The following is a 20377-nucleotide window of genomic DNA, read 5'->3' as shown; positions in this document are numbered from 1 at the left end:
AGCTGGGGCTACAGGGAGACCCTGTCTCAAAAAGACCAAAAAAAAAAAAATCTAAGCACTCTGTCCACTGAAAAAAATTATTTGTACATACATATATACACAAGTATATATACGTGTGTGTATATATATGTGGAAGTTTTTCTTTTTAAAAGTCAAGTCCCGGTGAATAGTCACATGTCTAGAATACAGCTCTCAGAGTTTTTGTGCTCTGCTGAGCCGTCCATCTGAAGCACCTGCTTTTGTAAATTAAACACATACTCTTATTTCTTCTCTTGTTTTCCTTATGCTTCTCATCATTCTCTCTCTGGGGGGATCTGGGGAGGTTGAAATGGGAAAATTATGAGTTGTAAGAGGGTGACATACCTTAGTCACCACTCAGGGTATGGCTTAGATCATCAGGAAGAGATCAGGTGAGCCCAGCTCTGAGGAAAGAAAGAAGACAGAGGTAGAAACCCTAACTGCCGAGATATAAAAAATACTCACTCATGTTTGTATGACTTTGTGTAAACACTATTGTGTGTAGTTGCCTGTTGGGAGTGTTACGGCAACTACATAAATAGGTTATTAAATATTGTAGTTCCCTTGTTTGGATTAAGACAAGCAAAAAAGCTCTGATGCAGAGAGAGGCTGCACAACTAGCAGGTAAGGGAGCCAGCCCTTGGACCCTGGGCTTAGGAACTCCAACCCATTTTTCCTCCTTTCACCTGCTTACCACCTAATTGTAAACAACACTGACCATCTGCTGCCTGCTGCCACTTACTGGAAGAGAGTTGTCGTTCCTCCTGTAGCAGGCACAGAAATGTGTATGGTTCCAAAGAATCTATCTGTGAAAACATCCAAAGATCAACAGGGATTCTGAGGTAGCTGTCATCTTTTCCCTGTGACCCTGTAGCTGACAATCGGAAAAAGCAGAGGGTCCCGCATCGGGAGAGGAAGCGGCATGACTTCTCTCTCTTTAAGCTTTCGGACTCGGAGATCAGAGTGAAGATCTCACCTCAGCTGCTGCTTGCCACACACCGCTTCATGGCCACAGGTAGGATCTACCCCACCACACCTGCCCTAATCTAAGGTAGCACCATTCATCACCCATACGTTCATCCCCATTCCTGTATACCACTGGCACCACCGAGAGCCACTGTTCTAGGAAGCAGGCTGCCTCCCAAGGGGTGATGTGATTAAGCTCATCGTGATGGTGAGGAGGCTATTAGTACTCAATTCTTTGTGCTTCAGAAAAGAGCCAAAGAAACCACTGCTGCACTTTAGCCTTCCTCTGCTCACTTCCTGCCTAGAGCCCCTGAGGCCAACTTCCATCCTGTTAGAATTGGGATGTACCAGAGCTTTTGTCCCAGAGTTCCAGAAAAGCACTATCCTACCAAACAACCAAGAGCCATATAGGCCTGTGGACTTCGAGTTCTTAAAATATAGAACTGGATTGTGGATCTTCATGTCTTTAGAAAGAAAAGCAGGGAAAGGATCAAAACTCCTTTTTGTGAGGAATGGAGAGTTTGCCTTTAAACACTGACATCTTCAGTCCTGATTAACGTGCTGACCCGGAATGATCGTAGTCATCACTGAGTTCCATAGTTAGTTAATACAGCATATTTATTGAGATGTAATGGGTGGTAGCTAGCACTGTTCCAGCAGCTAAAAAGTAGGAAATTATAAGGCAGAGCCTCTTTAGAGAAGAGTGTTCAACATGTAATCTAGTTTGAACATAGAGTTCTTTTAACCACTGACAAATTTCTCAAAGCAGAGCAGCTTTACCTACTTAATATAATAATGTAAATATTAATATATATCTATTAATAGTGAAATATGATACAGTGATACTTCATGTTATTGATAACCTGTCACATAAGTAATTACCTATCTCTGTTAACTTGAACATCCAACACATGAATGTTATCCACATAAACCAGATTAAATTCTCTGGATGTCATTCTACTGTAAAATTAAAGACTTTGTTGTCTACATGACTTAGTTATCCATATCTAACTCTGAATAAAATCAAAGAGAAAATTAATACCAAAACTAACATTTCCCAAATAGTGACCTATTTCTCCTGAGATGCCAGTGCAGGGACAATTATCTGCAGAGGGATTAGGGAAGATTCCTCTGAGACACACATTGCTTAAAATTCCTCACCCTGAGGAATGTGAAAATGCCCATCCCAGTGCATGAGTGGGAGGCACATGTTCTGTATGTAGTCCCAGGTGCCACACTCTTGACTCCCCCAGCTATGGGTAAAATGGTGAGGTGTACTGATTTCCCCCTCCCTCGTACTGTCTTCTAGAAGTGGAGCCCTTTAAGTCTCTGTACCTTTCCGAGAAGATCCTACTCCGGCTCCTGAAGCATCCCAACGTAATCCAAGAGCTCAAGTTTGATGAGAGGAACAAGAAAGCCCCAGAACATTACCTCTACCAGCGCAACCGCCCTGTGGACTATTTTGTGCTGCTTTTACAGGTGAGTGGCAAGGTCAGGGAACTTCCAAGGGCAAGAGGAGGGCATCTTCAGGGTAAAGGGGAATTGGCTATGGCCCTGCCTCCCTTACTACAAGGTGCCTGGGGAGCAAGGCCATCGGGGTAGGCATGCCTGCGTTACCCACAGGAGGTATATATGGGCATGTAAGACTGATTTTCTGGGAGCTGTGGTATCTTTGATACTGTTTCATCTGACCACTCAGGATGCTTGGACTATGGTGAGAAGCCTGTCTAGTAGAAGTGTTCAACCTTTGAACTTTCAGAGGCTTTGCCATGTGCATCCCTAATACTTCCATGTATCTGCCTGAGTATTCCCCTCTGTCTCCTGATCTTCAGACAGTTCTTGTTAAACCCTCTCCTCTGTCGAGTTGAACTCTCACCATCTCTGATGTCCACACTGGTCCTTGCCCTGCTTCCTGAAGCACATAGAACATATTCATTCTCTGTGCCACATTCCGTCCTTGGTAGTTCCTTGAATCTTCTTCCCTTGCAGAGGACCAGGAAGGGAGGCAGTCCTTGCTCTGGGTACATGAATGGGCCCGACATAAATAAGTTATCAGAGCTGGGCACAGTGGCACACACCTAAAACCCCAGCACTCAGGAAGCAGGGGCAGGAGGATAACTGAAAGTTTGAGGCCAGCCTGATCTATGTACTGAGTTCCAGGCCAGCCAACAAGACCATGTCTCAAAAGCATTAAAAAAAAAAAAAAAAAGTAAAAAGTGCTAGGCATGGTTCTACTGAAACAGAGCTGGTGCCCTATACTTGCCCCACCATGAGCTCTATCACTGATTACATGTCTCTTCGCAGCAGAATTTTATAGTCCCTAAACACAGTGATGGCTTTAAGATCTTGATAAAATTCACATTAACTTAGAAATGGCCTCTGTTTGTTACAGTCCACTTCGGCCTGTCCTTTTGGACACTACAGTTTTGTCTCACATACATCCTTCCAAATAGCAGCAATAAAATGACTTCTCCAAAAACACGGTCCAGTTCTTCACTGTTAGAAATTGAGATGGATCCTGTTACATTGTTTATATAGCATAAGGCCACATGTAATCCTTCATCTTACCCTTAATAAAAACAGTTTCAAATAAAAGCTGAAGGGAATAAAATGTAGTAGAAAGAAGGTAGGCTCAGAAATCAGGAAGACCAGTCTTCAAAATTATACTGTTGCCATTTGATAACTAACCTTGGCTAAGTTATTTCACCTCTCCAAGCCTCTAACTTGATGCATCTGTAAATTGGGGATAAAAATGTTATATCTCTCATGGGACTGTGAAATTGACAGTGAGAATCCAGGTGGTGCACATAACGATACAGCATGCATAGATGTAACTATGCACTCATATTAGAGATCGCTGTCAATGATTAATTCAACAAGATCAGATTTTATCTCAGCTAGACTTAGAAATGGTCTGATGTCAGGCCAAACTGGTGAAGCCATTTATGGATGCTTGACTGCTGCTTAGACCTGTGTTCTGAAATGGCCATTACTGTATGTAAGGAGAACATGGTTATTTGTGACTGAATGATACTTTTGCATCAGTGAAGCAATGAATTCCCTGCGAAGGGCTTCCAAAGTTGGAGATTTTATTTCTGTAATATAAATCTAGACAGAATCAGCATTGTCCTATGATAAAAGCATGAGTCCACTTGTCATGCACAGAGAAGTGTGTAGGGTCCTAGTGGATGCTAGACCTGGACATCCTTGGCACACCCTCAGCACACTCCTTCTTTCTCCAGGGTAAAGTGGAAGTGGAGGTTGGTAAGGAAGGCCTTCGCTTTGAGAATGGAGCCTTTACCTACTATGGTGTTCCAGCCATCATGACCACTGCTTGCTCAGGTATTCAGTTCTCAAGCCAGAGCTTATCTGGGAAGCAATGGGACCTCCGAGGAATAGCGTCTAGGCTCCAGTCGTGACTCCTTTGTGGATCCTGTCATACGTCCTCAGACAAGCCATTTAACTCCCCAGCTTTCATTTCCTTCTGTGCAAAATTGGTTTAAGAATGGTTTTTCATTCAGTTTGTTTAGCTTAAAAAATAGGAGGAGGGCCTGGAGAGATGGCTCAGCAGTTAAGACACGGACTGCTCTTGCAGAGGACCGGGGTTCGATTCCCAGCACCTATGTGGTGGCTAATAATTGTCCATAACTCCAGTTCCATGGGATCCGATGTCTTCTTCTGACTACCACAGACATTGCATGACATGGGTATACTTAACATGCAGGAAATACACTCATACACATAAAATTAAAATAATAAATAAAATACTTTTTTAAAAAAATAAGAGGAAAAAATTAACTTGAAAAAAAAGTAATTTATTAGCAAGTGTTGGGGTTGGAGAATGGAGAACGTATTTTTCAGGATGCATGAAAAGACAAGTTTGTTTCACTTTTTGCCCCTATTCCCTTCCCTCCCATTTCACTGCCCGGTTTCCATTGGGTTCATTGGTACTGGGGTGGAGTAGAAGCAGAGATTCCCATAAGAAATTATGTTTTCTCGATTGCCTCTGAAATCCCCTGCATCCTTCTGTCCTTAGATAATGACGTGCGGAAGGTTGGAAGTCTGGCTGGATCCTCTGTCTTTCGTATGTATCTCTCAAACCCTTTCCTCGTCCTCCCTGTCATGGTCCCGCCTCAGCCCACTTTGGGAACCTGGACCAAGCAATTTGACCATGGGCTGGGCTAACACAAATGCTGGCAGCCTCTTTGTAATGCTCTGCCAGGAACACTGCCTCCTTCCAGGTACCCACAGAGCTCGCAGGCTTAAGCTTGGTGTGTTTGGAATGTGTGCTGTGGCTTCTCTGTTCACACACAAGTGATGCAGGGGACTAGGGGAGGATAGCAGTGTGGTGTGAGTGGGGTACCATGAGTACCATGCCAGGAAACGCAGGCAGTTGATCTGAATCTCCAGTCATGGTTCGGCCTTTCCTTCTCTGCAGGGATAATTCACCCCTGGTCTCTACCTGAAGTGCCATGATTTTGTCTGCAGTGTTTGTCCTCAGGAAAAAGTGACTGTGGCATTCAGGCTGTACATCTCGGGCTTGTGCAATCTGTGGCTTATCTGCTGCTCTTTCTTTACCTACCACCTCCCAGTTAGGAAGGTGGCTTCCAGCTGGCCACGCATGCTGCTGGGGGGTGGGGGCTGGCTTGCTGTGCTCCTTCTGTGCTGTACCTGCTTGCTGTTTTCTGTGCAGGATTAGTATGTTTGTGTATAGAAAGCATGGCTTCTATGGTGATGTAAATGTGATTCAGAAAGAATTTGCTGTAGATTTCCTTTAGATTCAGTGATTTGAATTTTCCATTGCAGTGGTCACTGCAGTGTCAAATGGGGTATTAACTCACATCATAAAAAAGATTTTACACAATGTTTTATGTTTATTAGACTTTGAAGCTTGATATCACAGTTCCAAGAACAGAGCAAGGTAGAGGCCACTTCAGAATTTTTTAAATGGCCTGGGGATATAACTCAGTGGTTAAGCAGTTGTCTAGCCTGGGCTAGACCCTGAGTTTAAACCCTACCACCACAAAAATAAGTAAGTTACTTAATTATTTTTTAAATAAGAAAAGGTAAAGAATTTGCTCCAAATTACCCAGCCAGTTGGTAACTGACCTAGATGAAATGACCTGTGTCCTGTCTAGTTCACACAGCACAATGAGAAATTTTAGAACCATCATGTTCTAGAATGCAGTTGCTATATGGAAATGGTAGAACAATTTGCTGTGTCATTTTGCTTTCTAACCCAGCAGTGGCTGAAGTGAAGTCTTAAGTATCTGCTATACCCACAAAACTGCAGAACTTGAGTTGAAGGAGATCTATAAAATTAAAATTAAAAACTGTGGTACATTATGATGTTAATGTCAGCCAATGACTGTCAAGCAAAATTGAGGGAAAAAACAACAATACTCTGTATCAGAAAGCCAGTCAGGTGAGGGATGGATCCCGGCAGCAGGTAAAGCTTCATCCTCAGCTGTCCATACATCACTTAGGAACCTCCTAGGACTCTAAGATGTTATTTAGAATTTCCAGTCCCGTTCTGGCTCCTCCAAGAGGTCGGAACTGTGAGAAAGAAAGAGCTTCATAAGTCTCCCAGCCCACCCAGTTTATATGGCTTTCTTTAAAAAGAGGGCCAGTGAGATGGCTCCACAGGTAAGGACACTTGCAACTGAATCTGATGACCTGAGTTTCACTGCTGGAGCCCACATGGTAGAAGGAGAGAAGCAAGTCCCTCATGTTGTTCTCTCACCTACTAAATGTAAAAGTGTTTAAAGTGGATATTCTCTGACTTCATCCTTCCTCTGATTCTAGTTCTATTAGAATCTTCCAATTTTATCAGTGAAAATGGATCATTGCAACAATGATCTCTTTTCTTCATTTTTTAAATTATACTTTTAGGTTAACTTATAGAGTAATGGCTTTTATCATGGCATCTTCATACACATGTGCCATTATACTTTGTATATTAGTTAACAAAAGGAAACATTCTTTCCTTTCTCTTGCTTCTGAACCTTTATATGTTCAGGAAAAAGAAATCATTCTAGTAGGGGTTAAGAGATATTGTCCATCCTCTTATCAAGTCCTCCCTCCTGAATGAAGTATAGAATAAATGCAAATTCTACCCAACACCCCAGGGTTGTTCCCCAGGTTGTGGCGGGGGATGTTGATTCAAGGTCCAGCCACCCAGCTCCACTTTTAACTGGCCAGGAACTTCAGCATGTAGTTGAAGGTGGCTCATTCACAGAGCAATACATTCTAGAAATACATTAGAAAATACATTCTAGAAAATCTTGACCTGGCCAGCCTACAGTTGACTCCGCCTTTAAAGTTGAAAGTGAAATAATGAGTTTGTGGAAACACTGGCTCTGTAACCAATATGCTCAGAGTTGAACTTAAGGGTATAAGGAAATCTCTCTGGCTTTCCTGGGTGTGGCAAAGAGAATGCAGTCCACACTCTATCTTGGTTTTGATTGCCAAGGACCCCAGAAGCCCATGATGAGGGAGCCTGGCTTTCTGGAAGGAATCTTTCATGAGCCAAGTAGCCAGAACAGGAGCACACAGAGGTATGCGATGGGAAGAGCAGAAGCCTTCTATATGTTGGGTAGTGTATATGTTTAATTCAGAAAGAACTATGATTCTTTATGAGATGAGGGTTTCTTTTCTAGTGTGTCTCCCAACAGAGGCCAATCCAAATACTCATTAGTATCCTGTGGTAGAACTAATGATTATCAGGTAGGTATAAAACTCTATGGGGCTGGAGAGATGGCTTAGCCATTAAGAGCACTGGCTGCTCTTGCAGAAGACCCAGGTTCAAATCCCAGAACCCACATGGCAGCTAACTGCCATCAGTAACTCCAGTTCCAGGGGATCCAATGCGCTCTCTGTCCTCTATGGGTACTACATGACACGGGTGCACTTAGCTACATGCAATGCAGGTTTAACATTCATACACATAAAATAAAAATAAATCAATCAAAAATGTTTTTAAAAAAATACTAAAACTCTCTCCAACTCCCTGTATGGATAAGTCATTTCAGATCAGATCTGTGCTGCAAAATGTAAGACCACAAAAGCTGCCTACTTCATGTGCCTTCATCCTGCAGACTAGCTTCATTTGGGTCCTGGAAAGGGACTGAGAGTGATCAGATGAGACAGACTGAATGGCCTTAAGCAGACCAGTGGATCAGGATCAACATGAGGAAAGGACTGGAGTCCTCTACCCTGCTGAGATCTGAGGGATAGCCAACAGCATTTTTGACTCTGGGGAAAGGAAGGAAGGAGGATGGAAAGAGGGGTACTATGAAGCACGTATGTTTCCTGAAAAGTGACTATGATAAGATTCATAAATGGACTCACACTGGCATTACTAGAATTCTGCCATTGTCCCCTCTTCTAGCAGTACACAGTTCCCCACCAGCACTGTAACCATACAAAGAGTAGAAATAGCACTGGGCACCCCAGGCAGGGTCTAGCCTCCTATGGAGGTTCCTCATGGGAGCATGTACTTGGCTTTTGTGCTCTCATTTAGTTGAGCAGGATACATGAGACAGGTGGGAGCAGTGGGGCGGGGAGCTGGGCTCCAGTGGATTTGCTAACTTAAGGTGAGAACTTCAGAGAGAATGCTGCTTATGTTCTGCCCACCAGGGCACCGGCTGTGCTGCTCATCAGCCTCTCTTATTCTGAGATTATTGCACATTCTTTCAAAGACCTTCAACAAAGTTCATTTTATTTTCTTGTCCCTCTGGAGAGTGGCTTTGTAAGCAAGTGTGATTCTTGTGCTTTCAGAGACAAGGTTTCTTATTGCCAGGAAATGTGATGTTGGGAAGTACCAGGAACAGACCGTCTCACACACTTTGCTCTTTGTCTCTCTCCTTTTGTCTATCTTCCCCACTGCTACTCACATATCCTTGGCCCCTGAATCTTTAGTGCCTGTCTCTGTGTCTCATACCTTCGCCTTCAGCAGAGGGGACTCTCTGGCAGGCTCCCCAGGTAAACATGCATGATTATCTCGGGTCTGATTAACTCTGGTAGGGTTTACAGGAGGCCTTTGGTGTCTGTCACTGTCCTGCATGGGAACAGGTCTCTACCACAGGCCCTCCAGTGACTGAGGCGTAATGCATTGCACAAGTAGCACTCATTTGCCTTTCTGGTTAGTTCAGCAGCATCATTTGTGAATTTTCCTGCCAGAATGTATCTGTATATGCATGGAGTAGTGGCTGGAGTAAGGACTAGTGAGAGCTTTTCCACATCGTTTGACGGCAGAGTGAAGGGATAAGAAGCAGAAGGGAAGAAAGCAGGAAGAGATTGTGGAGCCCTTTCCTAGATTCCTGCCTTTCTTTCTTCCATATTTCCTTCTAAGTGATCCCTGCTCTTAGCTAACTACTAACCCACCCCCCGCCTTCCTACTAATACGCTGGATGACAGGTACATGTTCTGTGGTTCTGCTCATATAAAGAATATTGTATGTAAAGTTGTCAAACAACTTTTCATTAGGCTTAACATCTCATGTTAATGCAATAAAAATGGCTGCTTTTCTTTTTAATCCAGTAAAATCTCATAGAACTACTCAGTAACCCAATGTTTATATTGTTTTTATCTGTAGAGGTTGATCCCTTAGTCCCATAGGGTAAGTAATGACTAAAGCAGGAATTTATTTGTTAAATTAGCCTACAGTTATGATACTCCAATTTCTTACGGTTTCTTCATCTATCTACCTGAACCCACCCCATGTGTTCAGTGATCTAGAATCTAGTAATGTTTTTCCGTCTGGACAATAGACCCTCAACATTGGAAGGGCTGTGTCCTGAGACCTCAAACCCCATGACCGTAATTTCAGACATCCTTGTGTTCTCTTCTCAAGTCACATTTTCCGATCAAAACCCATCTGGTTCCCATGTTTATCTGTTCAAGACAAGTTAACCACCTTCTCCGAGCTCACTAATGTTTTCTCTCTCGCTGGATGGTAATTTTCCACTAAGAAATAAAGCTTTTCTTGCTTTGTGAGAGCTTGTGCCTTCCCAGTGGCTATAGGCTACAACAGTCAACGGGAGATGCCAATCTAGTACCCACACCAGCTAAGTGGTCTAACACTGCATGCCAGCAAAATTAGAAATAATGATATCCTGGACCTTCAAGATTCTTCACATACGGTAGATCTTGGTGAATGCCAAGAGACCACTGTGAACATGCTACAGAAAGGGAGGTTACAGATTCTTAAGACTTTTAACCAAAAGGGCCAAAGCAAGCAAATATTTTTTCTTTTTAACCCTCAACTGACCAGACAGCCCAGTCAATTGTATTTCCAAGTCTAAAGGTTAACTTCAGTTTACCAGTGTTTATTATGAAAAACTAAATGAAACCCATTGTCACAAAGTGACTCACTCTTACCTATAAAGCCCTTCCCACACTAGAGGCTGAAACTTCACAGCTCTGGCTGATACTGTGTGCCCCTGAGAGCTCTTTCAGCCTTCTCCCCATTCTCTATGACTGTGAGTTCAACCCAATAGGAAACTCACCAATAAACAAGTGAGAACAAGACCAGCATCAGCTCAGCAGGGTGAGCCAGCCATAGGTGCATTAGGAGAAAGAAAGACATAGAAAGCACCTTGTTTCTCCTGCTCTCTTCTCCGTTCTTGTTTAGGTGGTCTCTGTCTTTAGGTAACCACCCAACTTTCCCAGTGTTTTGGTGACATCCTGGAACCCCACACCATGGCATTACCTCTGTCACTCTTGTTTTTGTCCCATTTTACTAAGAAAGGCTCAGAATCCTGGGGTGTATTTTTAATTTGTTTTTATTAAACTTTGTTGTATTTCATACAGAATATCTCAAACAATCTGAATCATCTTTATAGCCCCATCCCCACCAGCATCCTCCCATACCACCCCACTGGAGCCCCTATACTCTGTCCTAGGTGTTAAGACCCACTGTGTCAAGTCAGTGTCCCCAGACATTCCCCAGTGCCAGTCCATCCACTTGCAGTCTTGTCAGATCCCTCTCATCTTCATCTATCTATCCAAACACCTATCATTTTCTTTTTTTTTTTAACTAAGCATAGGGTGGGGATGTATTTACAGAGAAGTGGGAACCCCCCCTATATAAGACTGCACTGGAAGGTCCATGCTCAAATACAGATCCTGTGACTCCCCAACAGCTGCAGAAAATGGTGAGAGAGGTGCTTCCTGGCGTTCTTGGCTTGTATATCCTTAGCCCCTCCCCCACATGCAGCTAAAATTGACTGATTGGGTGGGAGGGCCAACTGACTCCCCCTCATCTCCTTGATGAGCCTGGGAAGGAGGTGTGACTATAGCCTGCCCGCATAGTGGTCAGAGTACACTTCCAGTTAACCCTCCACCCCTTCCTCTGGCTCTTACATACTTTCTGCCAACCTCTTCCGCAAAAGTCCCTGAAAAGCCTGGGATTTTTGTGGCAAGAGGTTCTGGGTATCTTCTGGCCCAAGACTTAATTTCTTGTCCATACATATCAATTCTTAATCTATCTTTACTAGGGGAAGAGATGAATCTTAGAAATTAATATGTTCAGAAAGAAATCATTATTATTTTATTTGACTCCCCACTACCACCTTGGTAGATTGGCAGGAATTACTGTTGAGAAACAGTTTGAAAACAGACTGAGAAATTAAGCCATTTGTCAGTGTTATATGTGTAATAAGTAAGTAGAGGGATGAGGATTGGAATCCAGATCTCTCGATCCTGTTCTCTTCTTATTGCCTGGGACCTTACTGCATCCCTACATGTGTGTGACATTTTACACCCCGTAGAAGACTTCGATGTATTTACATTAGCCATGATAATGAATGTGGTACTCACTCTGGACTAAGTCCAACAGTCCTTATGCTAAATATTTCAGAAATATTGAACATGTGATTACAAATCATTGTCCACAGGGTAATTTTTTCTATCTGAGCCCAAGTTTGAAGTAAGGAGAGCTTAGTGGTTTGTGGGTTACCTCCAGAGTGTGGTGCAATTAGCCAGCTTTGCAGGTGCTTTCATTTAAAAATGAACCTTCTGATTAACTCCACTGCAGTTACCCTTCCTTCATTCTTCTCCTGATGGAGATAATATTGAGTTTCCCATGGCAATCCTTCCAAATCCACAAAAACACAGAAATGGGAGAGTCATCACAGGCAAGGGTTTGATTCTTTAGCCATGATGTGCTTTGAGATCAAAGGCGATGGAGTTTTCTCCAAGAATATACAGGGAATCCCTAAAAAAATATCTTTCCACTTTGTAAAATGTGGCAAGTAGAAATACTGCTTGGGGTTGGCTCTTGTGTAGTAAACATTTGGGAATCATTAAAGTTCCTTGTAACGTGAGCAAGTTCATCTGGGATCATAGCTGGGACTGACTTACAGAGTTCACATGGAGCTTTGACAGAGGGCTGGCTTTTGGCATTTGGTTGTCTGATGTTGAATACTACCAAAGAATGATGAATTTTAATAATCTTAATTTGTATTCTTAGAAGCCTATATAATTAAACCCCACCCCCATCCAGTTTGGAGAACACAGATGACCCATGGTAGTAACCATGACCAAAAGAAGCTGTTCTCCCTCATCCTTCTCTGATGATCCAAAAGATGTAGACACGCAGGCATAGAGCCCTTCTTTTCCTTACCCTGTCATGCTCCAAAGAGGAGTCAAGCATTATACTTCTGAATCTTGAGTCCTGTTTCCTGTATAGGGTTATGAACACTCCTGAGTTAAAGGTAGGCACAAGCAAAGCCAGAATCCCAAAGCTGTTTGACAATCTTCAAGACTCCCACATATTAATGCAAAGTGAAAGGAGATTGTATCTAGCACCATTCCAGTGTGGAATCCTCTTCCATGCCATCCTCCATCCCCACCCTCCCTCAGTTTTACCCCAGTCTCTCTTCCACCCAGTGTCAGTTCCTCAAGACAGATAGTTCTTGCAGACTGATCACACAATGGCTTCAAGAATGAGGTCTGCCACAGTTCTCCATAGCAGTTAATGATCCTGAGAGAAAGATTGTCCTCCCTACCACCCAGTCAAACGAGAGCCACTGGAAGATATGATATAAGGGCAAAAGTGGGCCAAAGATGTGGACCGCTTGGCCTACTTCCTGTTGATGGCCCTGTGGCCAGCAGTTTTATGTACTGTTGTTTGATCTGTCATCTTTCAGACCTCCTTGCACAGTACTTGGGATTTTCCATGTTGCTTCATTCCCCCAAGCTGTGCCTCTGTGCTCTTAGGAAATGCCAAGGGGGAATTATACAACTTGAACTAGTTTGCCATGCTGCTGGGACACTCGTCTGTTACTGATTTCTTCTCTTTTTTTTTATTAAAAGCATTTCCATCTCCCTCGCTCTGAAACCTCTGAGTGTATGTGTACAATTACCAAAGTGCCGAGTCATCAGCATCCTACCTATTGAGGAATGTCAGGCTCTGGGACATGAAAACATTCATCTTGCACAACATTCAGTGAGCTGGGACTTTCCTTGTCACGAATGAGGATTCTTTTTTTCTTAAAAATTGCTTTTATAACACAGTTGTATCTTTGGGTGTTAGAAATACTTTGGGATTTTATAATAAACCTTCAGTAGTGTATTTACTTTGAAAATTTTTAAAACATGTTTCTCCTCCCAACACAACAGTGATATACATATATATAGCTTGTGTTTGACATGTGAGTCCCTGAGTTACAACAGAGTGCCCTTCCTAAGCTAGAATGCTCGTGGCCGATGAAAGCTTTATGAGAAACTGGGAGGTAATTGTTGCCTCCGTTTTCAGCAAAGAATGGACATGATTCAGGCAGAAGATTCTGTAGATGGAAAATGTTTAGTAGATAAGATTGGGTACTGTTTTCCCTGGCATCCTCTCCAAATATATATTGAAATGTGGCCCAAGATAAGGAAGTGGGGCAGCAGCTGTGGGGTATGTAAAGCCCATGTCTGGCCAGGAAAAGCAAAAGATTCTCAAGGTGCAATGGTGCTGTCTCAGGGTAACTGAAACCACAGATCCTGCTCACATCCTCTCCCCTAATTATGTCCAAACTCAGTTGAAGTCAACACTTACTGCATCGTTGTCCAGACCCCATCACATATCAAAAAAGCTGCTTTTCTCCAAGCCTACCTGCCACTCCTACAACTATCAAGAGCACAGAGCACTAACTTTCTTAGCCAGCTGCCACCCTGCATAGCTACAAATAGACTTAGCCAAGCCAGGCAGGACTCATCAGCTTGTTTTCAATGTCTCTTTCCTTCCCAGTGTTACAATTTGCAGTTCACTTGGTGCCTCGCTGTATTCTCTGTCATTGTCTTCTCAATCTTTAGTCACTCTGGAGGAAAATCTGATCCTCCAACATCTGTGAAGAAGCAAGTCCTACAAGTCCTACAGGTGTGAACCCAGGACCTCCTGTCTCACAAGCAGTGCTCATTGGCTCCCTTCTAAGGTGCTGGGCTGAGGCCTGAGGCTTCTTGGATTTAACTCTATCCAGCTGCATTCTGGTATCCTGCCAGCAGTCCATGCCCCCCACCCCAGCTTCTTGGAGAAATTGGCTTCCTCAGAATGACACCTAAAGGAAAGGCTCTCTGATCTCAAGATGAGTTGGAAGTTCTGAAACCTCTCTTTAAACAACATGTAGATTCTAAACTAAAGCCCCTTTAGGGGCCGCTCAGTACAGATTTGTCCCTCCATACATTTTTATTAAGTACCTGTCCCAGGTCAGGTGCTGTGGTAAGTACTGGGTGTACATTGATGATGATCAGGAAAGGCTGCCCTCATGGAATTTAGATTTAAGCAGACCTAACAAATGTGTAATTAGTAGTTGCAAAATTACTCCTTGAAGGAATGGACAGGGTCAGTAACAAACAAGGGGAATCTTCTCAGGTGGCCAGATGAGGTCTTCAGAGAGGAGGGCATGTCTAGTGACAGCTAGGAACTGAGAAGAAGGCAGCCTGGTCAGGGTGGGAGACTGAGGGACTGGCATCTGCTCAGGAAAAGACACTTACATGGTTGAGGATGCCCAAGGAGGCCAAAGGCCTAGAGCAGACCAGGAAAAGGGAAGGAAGCCCAAGAGGACATCGATCAGGAAAGTAGAAGCCAACAAGGAGTCTGGGTTTATTCAAACACAGTAGGAAATGGATTTATGAAAACAGATCTCAGTGGTCTCCTTTTAGTCAGACATTCACCTGCTGTGATTTCAGTTACCCATGATTAACCAAGGTCCATAAATATTAAATTGAAAATTTCAGAAATAAGGAATTCATAAGATTTAAATCTCTTTGAGTATAGTGCATTGTTATAATTGATTCTGTATTATTAATACATAGATATAAATGTTATTGTATCTAATTCATACATTAATTTTTATCATATGTATGTATATATAGGGAAAAAGAGCATATAAATCAGGTTTGGTACTTTGGGCATCCACTAGGGTTCTTCAAAAGCATCCCCCACAGATGGGAGGCTGCTGTTTGAGATTAGAAGTAGGGAGATCAGAGAATGAGCTAGGTAAAAGCAATAGTAAGTGCCCTGGTTACAAAGAGAGAATGTGGGGCTGGAGAGATGTCTCAGTGGTTAAGAGCACTGGTTGCTCTTGCAGAGGACCCAAGCATCTACATGGCAGCTAACAACTGCCCTAACTCCAGTTCCAGGAGCTCTGGTGCCCTCCTCTGACTTCTTCAGGCATTGCATGACACAGATGCACTTACATACATGCAAGCAAATATACACATAAAAAAATATTTTTAAAAAAGAAAGGAAAAAGAGAATGCAGGTGGCCCCTTGTGTTAGAGGCTGATGATAGGTCTTGATGTGAGTATGGATGAATAGGGAGGTCAGGGCTGACTCCCAGGTTTCTGGGGGTAAGTAGCCATGTACAAGGGGATGGTATTTACAGAGAAGACTAAGATGCAAATGGAATCATCACTTTTAGAATTATATGAAAGCAGTTGTTCTTACAGTTCTAATGAGAAAACAATTCAACCCTGTGTTTATTTTCATCTTGCTACTACATGGTTGGCCGGTTAGTAATTGGTTAGCAACTAAACAGATCAACCTCCATGACTCAGTCCAATAGTGCTAATCAGATATCTTGATTGACATCAGAATTATCTTAAGAGGCAGAATCCCAAGGTTCCGCCCTGGAAGAACTTTGACTACGTTTATTCTTCACTTGAGTCCTCTAAAGCAGATCTGTATAGCCAACAGCCTCCTTGTCCCCCTTTTTTGGAGGAAGTGCAGAGTGGCATCAGTTGGGAAACAAAAGGGTGCGAGGGGCTTTGCATTCTTTCATCGAGGTTGTCCCGTGATTGAGACAATACACAGGTCACCTTCAGAACCCTCTGTCTTGTTGGTTCTGGAGAGGATAGCTCACTGTGCATTTTTTAAAACCAAGTGGCATAGGCTTCCCTGCATGTAAAGAAGCTGACTAGACATTTAGGTCTTTGGCAGAAAGCCTGTGGATTATTCCAGGGCCCACGTATACAAGAGTGAACCCTGTCCTGAGCCGTATTTCAAAGGACTACTGTGGCTCTTTTCAGGTCTGCCCCATAGGTGAGGCAAAGAGTTCACAGAGCCAAGGCACTGTGCCTACCCTGAATCCCAGCGTTCCCCCACCTTTACAGCTATAGGGATACTGAGTCTAGAAGCCCTTAGACCAGGGACTAGCTCATCCTACACAGCCCCACTTTCTGATTTAAAAAAAAAAAAACTCTAAAGGAGTTGAACCTGGTCTTACAGGTTGGTATGAATAGCTGTCAAGGACAAGGATAAAACATATTAGGGGCTAAAGAGATGACTCTGGTTAAGAGCAGTTACAGCTCTTGCAGAAGACCCAGGTTCAGTTCCCAGCACCCACATGGCAGATAACAACTGCCAGCACTCCAGTTCTAGTGGATCCGATGCCATCTTCTGGCCTATGAAAGCATTGCATGCATGGGTGCACTTACATACATGCAGGCAAACACTCATAAGATGAAAAATAAATTTTTAAAATTTTAAACATTTAACTGCTTATTAATATGATGTACAATTTGCAAATATTTGCCCATGTGGCTTGTGGACCTCTGTTTACTTTCGTGTTCCAGACCCTGCCAATATCAAAATGGGCCTGAGTTAGCTCCACTAAAATGTATGGTGATGGTGAGGTAACAGGTGATTTTAAGGACAAACCTAAGGCCTTAACCTTTGTAAAAGAGGATTTTCATGCTGTTATGTATGATGCTCGCAACAGGAGAGGGGTCCAGCACTATCTTTGTGTGTTTGGAGGTCTCCTGCACCTAAATTGAAAACAAGAACAAGATAGGCAGCAGACCACCTCTACCCACTGTCTAGGGAAAACAAGCACTCCAGCTTCCATTCTGGTCAAGGCCGAGCTCCCACGAAGTCGTGTTTGTGCCTCCCAGGAATCAATGCTAGCAACCTAGCGCTCTTCTTCCGGACTCTAGTGGGAAAGTTGGGCCCCTCTCCTTCTCCCAGGGCCACCTCTACCTGGTAGTACCACGAGACCTCTGTAAACAGCACCTTTCTCTCTCCCTCCTTTCATCCCTTCTCTCTCCCCGCCTGCCACTCCTTGTCTTTTCTGTTGTTCCTGTCCCTCTTCCTCACCATCTGCAGTAAACCGGTCCCCTTCTCGCTGCAGCGGGTTGAATCGCTCTGAGTCTCCAAACCGAGAGCGCAGTGACTTTGGCGGAAGCAACACCCAGCTGTACGGCAGCAGCAACAACCTCTACACACCCGACTACTCAGTGCACATCCTCAGTGATGTGCAGTTTGTAAAGGTAATCGTCTAGTAGGGCAGTAAGCTGGGGGAGTGGGACAAGACATAATATGCATCACTAGACATAATACACATCCCATTCCTCCTGTTCCAGTATCATGCTGTGTGGCAGTTGCTCCCTGGCTGTAAAAAACTTTGTTTTAGAAGTGTTATTGTTGTTGTTGTTGTTTGCCATAGTCAAGATTTCCTGATTCCTTTGTTTCATATAGAGAAATTAAAGCACATATTAATAGGAGATTAGCTAACTGAGACAAGTTTCTAGCAGACCTGTTTCTTTTAGACCCTCACCATTGGCACCAGATTGATTTTGTTCATTTCTTTTCAAGGTTAATTGGCAAGTGATAAATAAGCCAAGAATATAGAAGAAACCATACTGACTTTACATGACAGTATATTGATTTATAGGATAGTATTTTTGGGTGTGTAGGAGTGTTTGCCTGTATGTGTGTAAATGCAGCTGTATGTGCAATGATCACGGAAGACAGAAGAAAGCATCAGAGCCTCTGGAACTGGAATTAAGGACAATTGTTAGCCACGATGTGTGTGCTGGGAACCACACCTAGGTCCTCTATAAGAGCAGCCAGCGCTCTTAACCACTGAGCCATCTCTCCAGCCCTATGATAGTATTTTTAAACCATGATGTTTAGAATGGGTCACTCCGCAGGTGTAGCATGGAAAGAGGCAGCTCCATCCCTACATTAAGGAGGAACGGTGCTGTCTCTTCATATCCTTCCTTGGGGTTTCATTGCGCAGGAATTCTTAGAAATTTTCTCTTTTGCTTACTCTCCTGGATTTTGTTTTATTTTCTTCTCTAACATTCAGCAAATCATTATAAACTTTGCCCTAAGATCTTGTAGAGCCCCACTTATCCCAGTCCAAGAAAATATCCAGTGTGTCTACTTGGTGACTGTACCAGTTGCAGGGTGAGGTGATGAGAGGTCACTGAAGTCACACAGAAGCACATACCTGGATTACTTAGCATGGGGTGTGCTGGCTTTCTATGCTCCAGGACTCTGCAGACACTTTAAGCGAAGGCCAGCCACTAAAAGTCGCTATGAAAAGAAGAAACTGGGGAGGGGCAGAACCTGAAGGACGGGTAGGATAATGGTGAGGGGGATACTCTGTACAAAGAGCTTTACTGAGGCCTTTATCTGAACTATATTAACTCTTACCACCACCCTATGAGGCCCTGCTTGTCATTCCCATTGTACAGATGAAGTTGAAATGTAAGTGTTAGATTCCTGTGGCTAAAAAGTGATAGAGTCAAGCTTCATTGTTGAAGTGTCTGTCTTCCTCTAGCGTCCAAGCCCTGAAATTGCTGGGCTTTAGGGAAAGTTTAGAAAATTAAGGTGACTAGGAACTAACTGACCATGACTCACGGGTATGACCATGGACATTAAACAAGTCTGCAGGGACAAGAAGGCTAACCCTCAGAAAACCACAACTCTGTGGTTTTCAGCCTTAAAGTCTTTTCACTGTTGATGCAGACCTTCCTCAGCAGTGGAGATGGGAGAAAAGTAGAAAGAAAACTGGCGTGTTGGCTCTCCTGGGTTGTAGTATTAGGAACATGGTAGGAAGGGCCATAATTTCAGTATGCAGTTCACCAAGTATCTCACCAATGTCTGGTTTATGCTTGGCATTGATGAGATACTATGGTGAAGACAAACAAGCTGCTTCTTCTCTAGAGTTCATGTGCCAGTAGGGGGAGGACGCTGGCACACATAACCGCACCATAACCTACGTAAGTTCAAGTGGTTATGACATATGAAGTCGTGGGAGAAGCAGAGCTTGGGCTGTCTTTGAAGTGGCTGCTGAGCAGACTGAGGAACGCATACTTGCTGAGACCGACAGGGGAGATGAAGAGAATGCTCTAGATGGAAACTACAGAGAAGTGGAAGGGGGCGGTGTCAAGGATCTGAGCACTGGCCTGTGAAGAGCAGAGGCTCTTGTAAGACGGGAATGCAGCACCATCCGAGGCAGAACCCCCTGGGCTCTCTAAGTGAACATATGGAATGTGAATTCTATTTTTAGTGCATTGCCCAAGCACTGAAAAAAAAAGACTATTTTGTTTCTTGGGTCTTCTGTTCGCCTTAGTCAGCCTGGGTTGCTATAACGGTCTACCTTTGAACATGCAGCTTAACAACATTTATAATCTCACAGTGCTATAAGCTGAGATACCCAAGGTCACAGGCAGTAGATCCAGCATCTGCTGGGGGCCTCCTTCCTCATGGCATCTTCCTCATGTTGTAGAGAGCAAGAAAGGAAGCAAGCCCCCATAGAAGCACAGTCATGGTGTCCACCAGGACCTTAGGACCTAATCACCTCTGGAAGGACCCACTTCTTGAATACCTCCTCCTGGAGGATTAGGTTTTAGCACATAGATTCCTAGGGGTGAGGAATCATATCACATTGCTCTCATAGTACCATTGACGTCCTAAGTTTAAAAAAAAAGTCAGTATGAAGATTTGGTGTGCTGCTTTGGAGATAAAGCGAAAGTAGTTCTTTAGCCGCCAGGTTTATATGACAGCTGTGAAGAGTCCAGGGTTTGGGGGATCATTACTAGTCTTGCATAGATGGGAGAGTGCTTTCAGGAGATGAAATTTGGCAGCTCCTCAGAGGATGTGTAAGGGTTTTTCCTA

The 20377-nt window shown here is 43.5% G+C and overlaps 1 protein-coding gene across 14 annotated transcripts in view; it reads left to right on the top strand.

The window, feature by feature from the left end:
- Cnnm1 (cyclin and CBS domain divalent metal cation transport mediator 1) overlaps positions 1-20377 on the top strand; it is a 68452-nt gene that overhangs the window by 30477 nt on the left and 17598 nt on the right. For 8 of the 14 annotated variants that reach the window (XM_029563019.1, XM_029563018.1, XM_029563020.1 and 5 more), the window contains exons 3-8: positions 893-1033; positions 2294-2463; positions 4227-4326; positions 5021-5068; positions 8905-8967; positions 17576-17739. In XM_029563019.1, the coding sequence (XP_029418879.1) occupies positions 893-1033; positions 2294-2463; positions 4227-4326; positions 5021-5068; positions 8905-8967; positions 17576-17739 (686 nt within the window). The remainder of the gene's footprint in view (positions 1-892; positions 1034-2293; positions 2464-4226; positions 4327-5020; positions 5069-8904; positions 8968-17575; positions 17740-20377) is intronic. The other 6 variants (XR_003849371.1, XM_008831943.2, XM_029563024.1 and 3 more) reach the window with 2 other exon arrangements.

Source organism: Nannospalax galili, unplaced genomic scaffold (genome assembly GCF_000622305.1).
Source record: "Nannospalax galili isolate Female #2095 unplaced genomic scaffold, S.galili_v1.0 scaffold875, whole genome shotgun sequence".
NCBI lineage: Eukaryota > Metazoa > Chordata > Mammalia > Rodentia > Spalacidae > Nannospalax > Nannospalax galili.
This window is presented reverse-complemented; position numbering and strand designations above follow the sequence as displayed.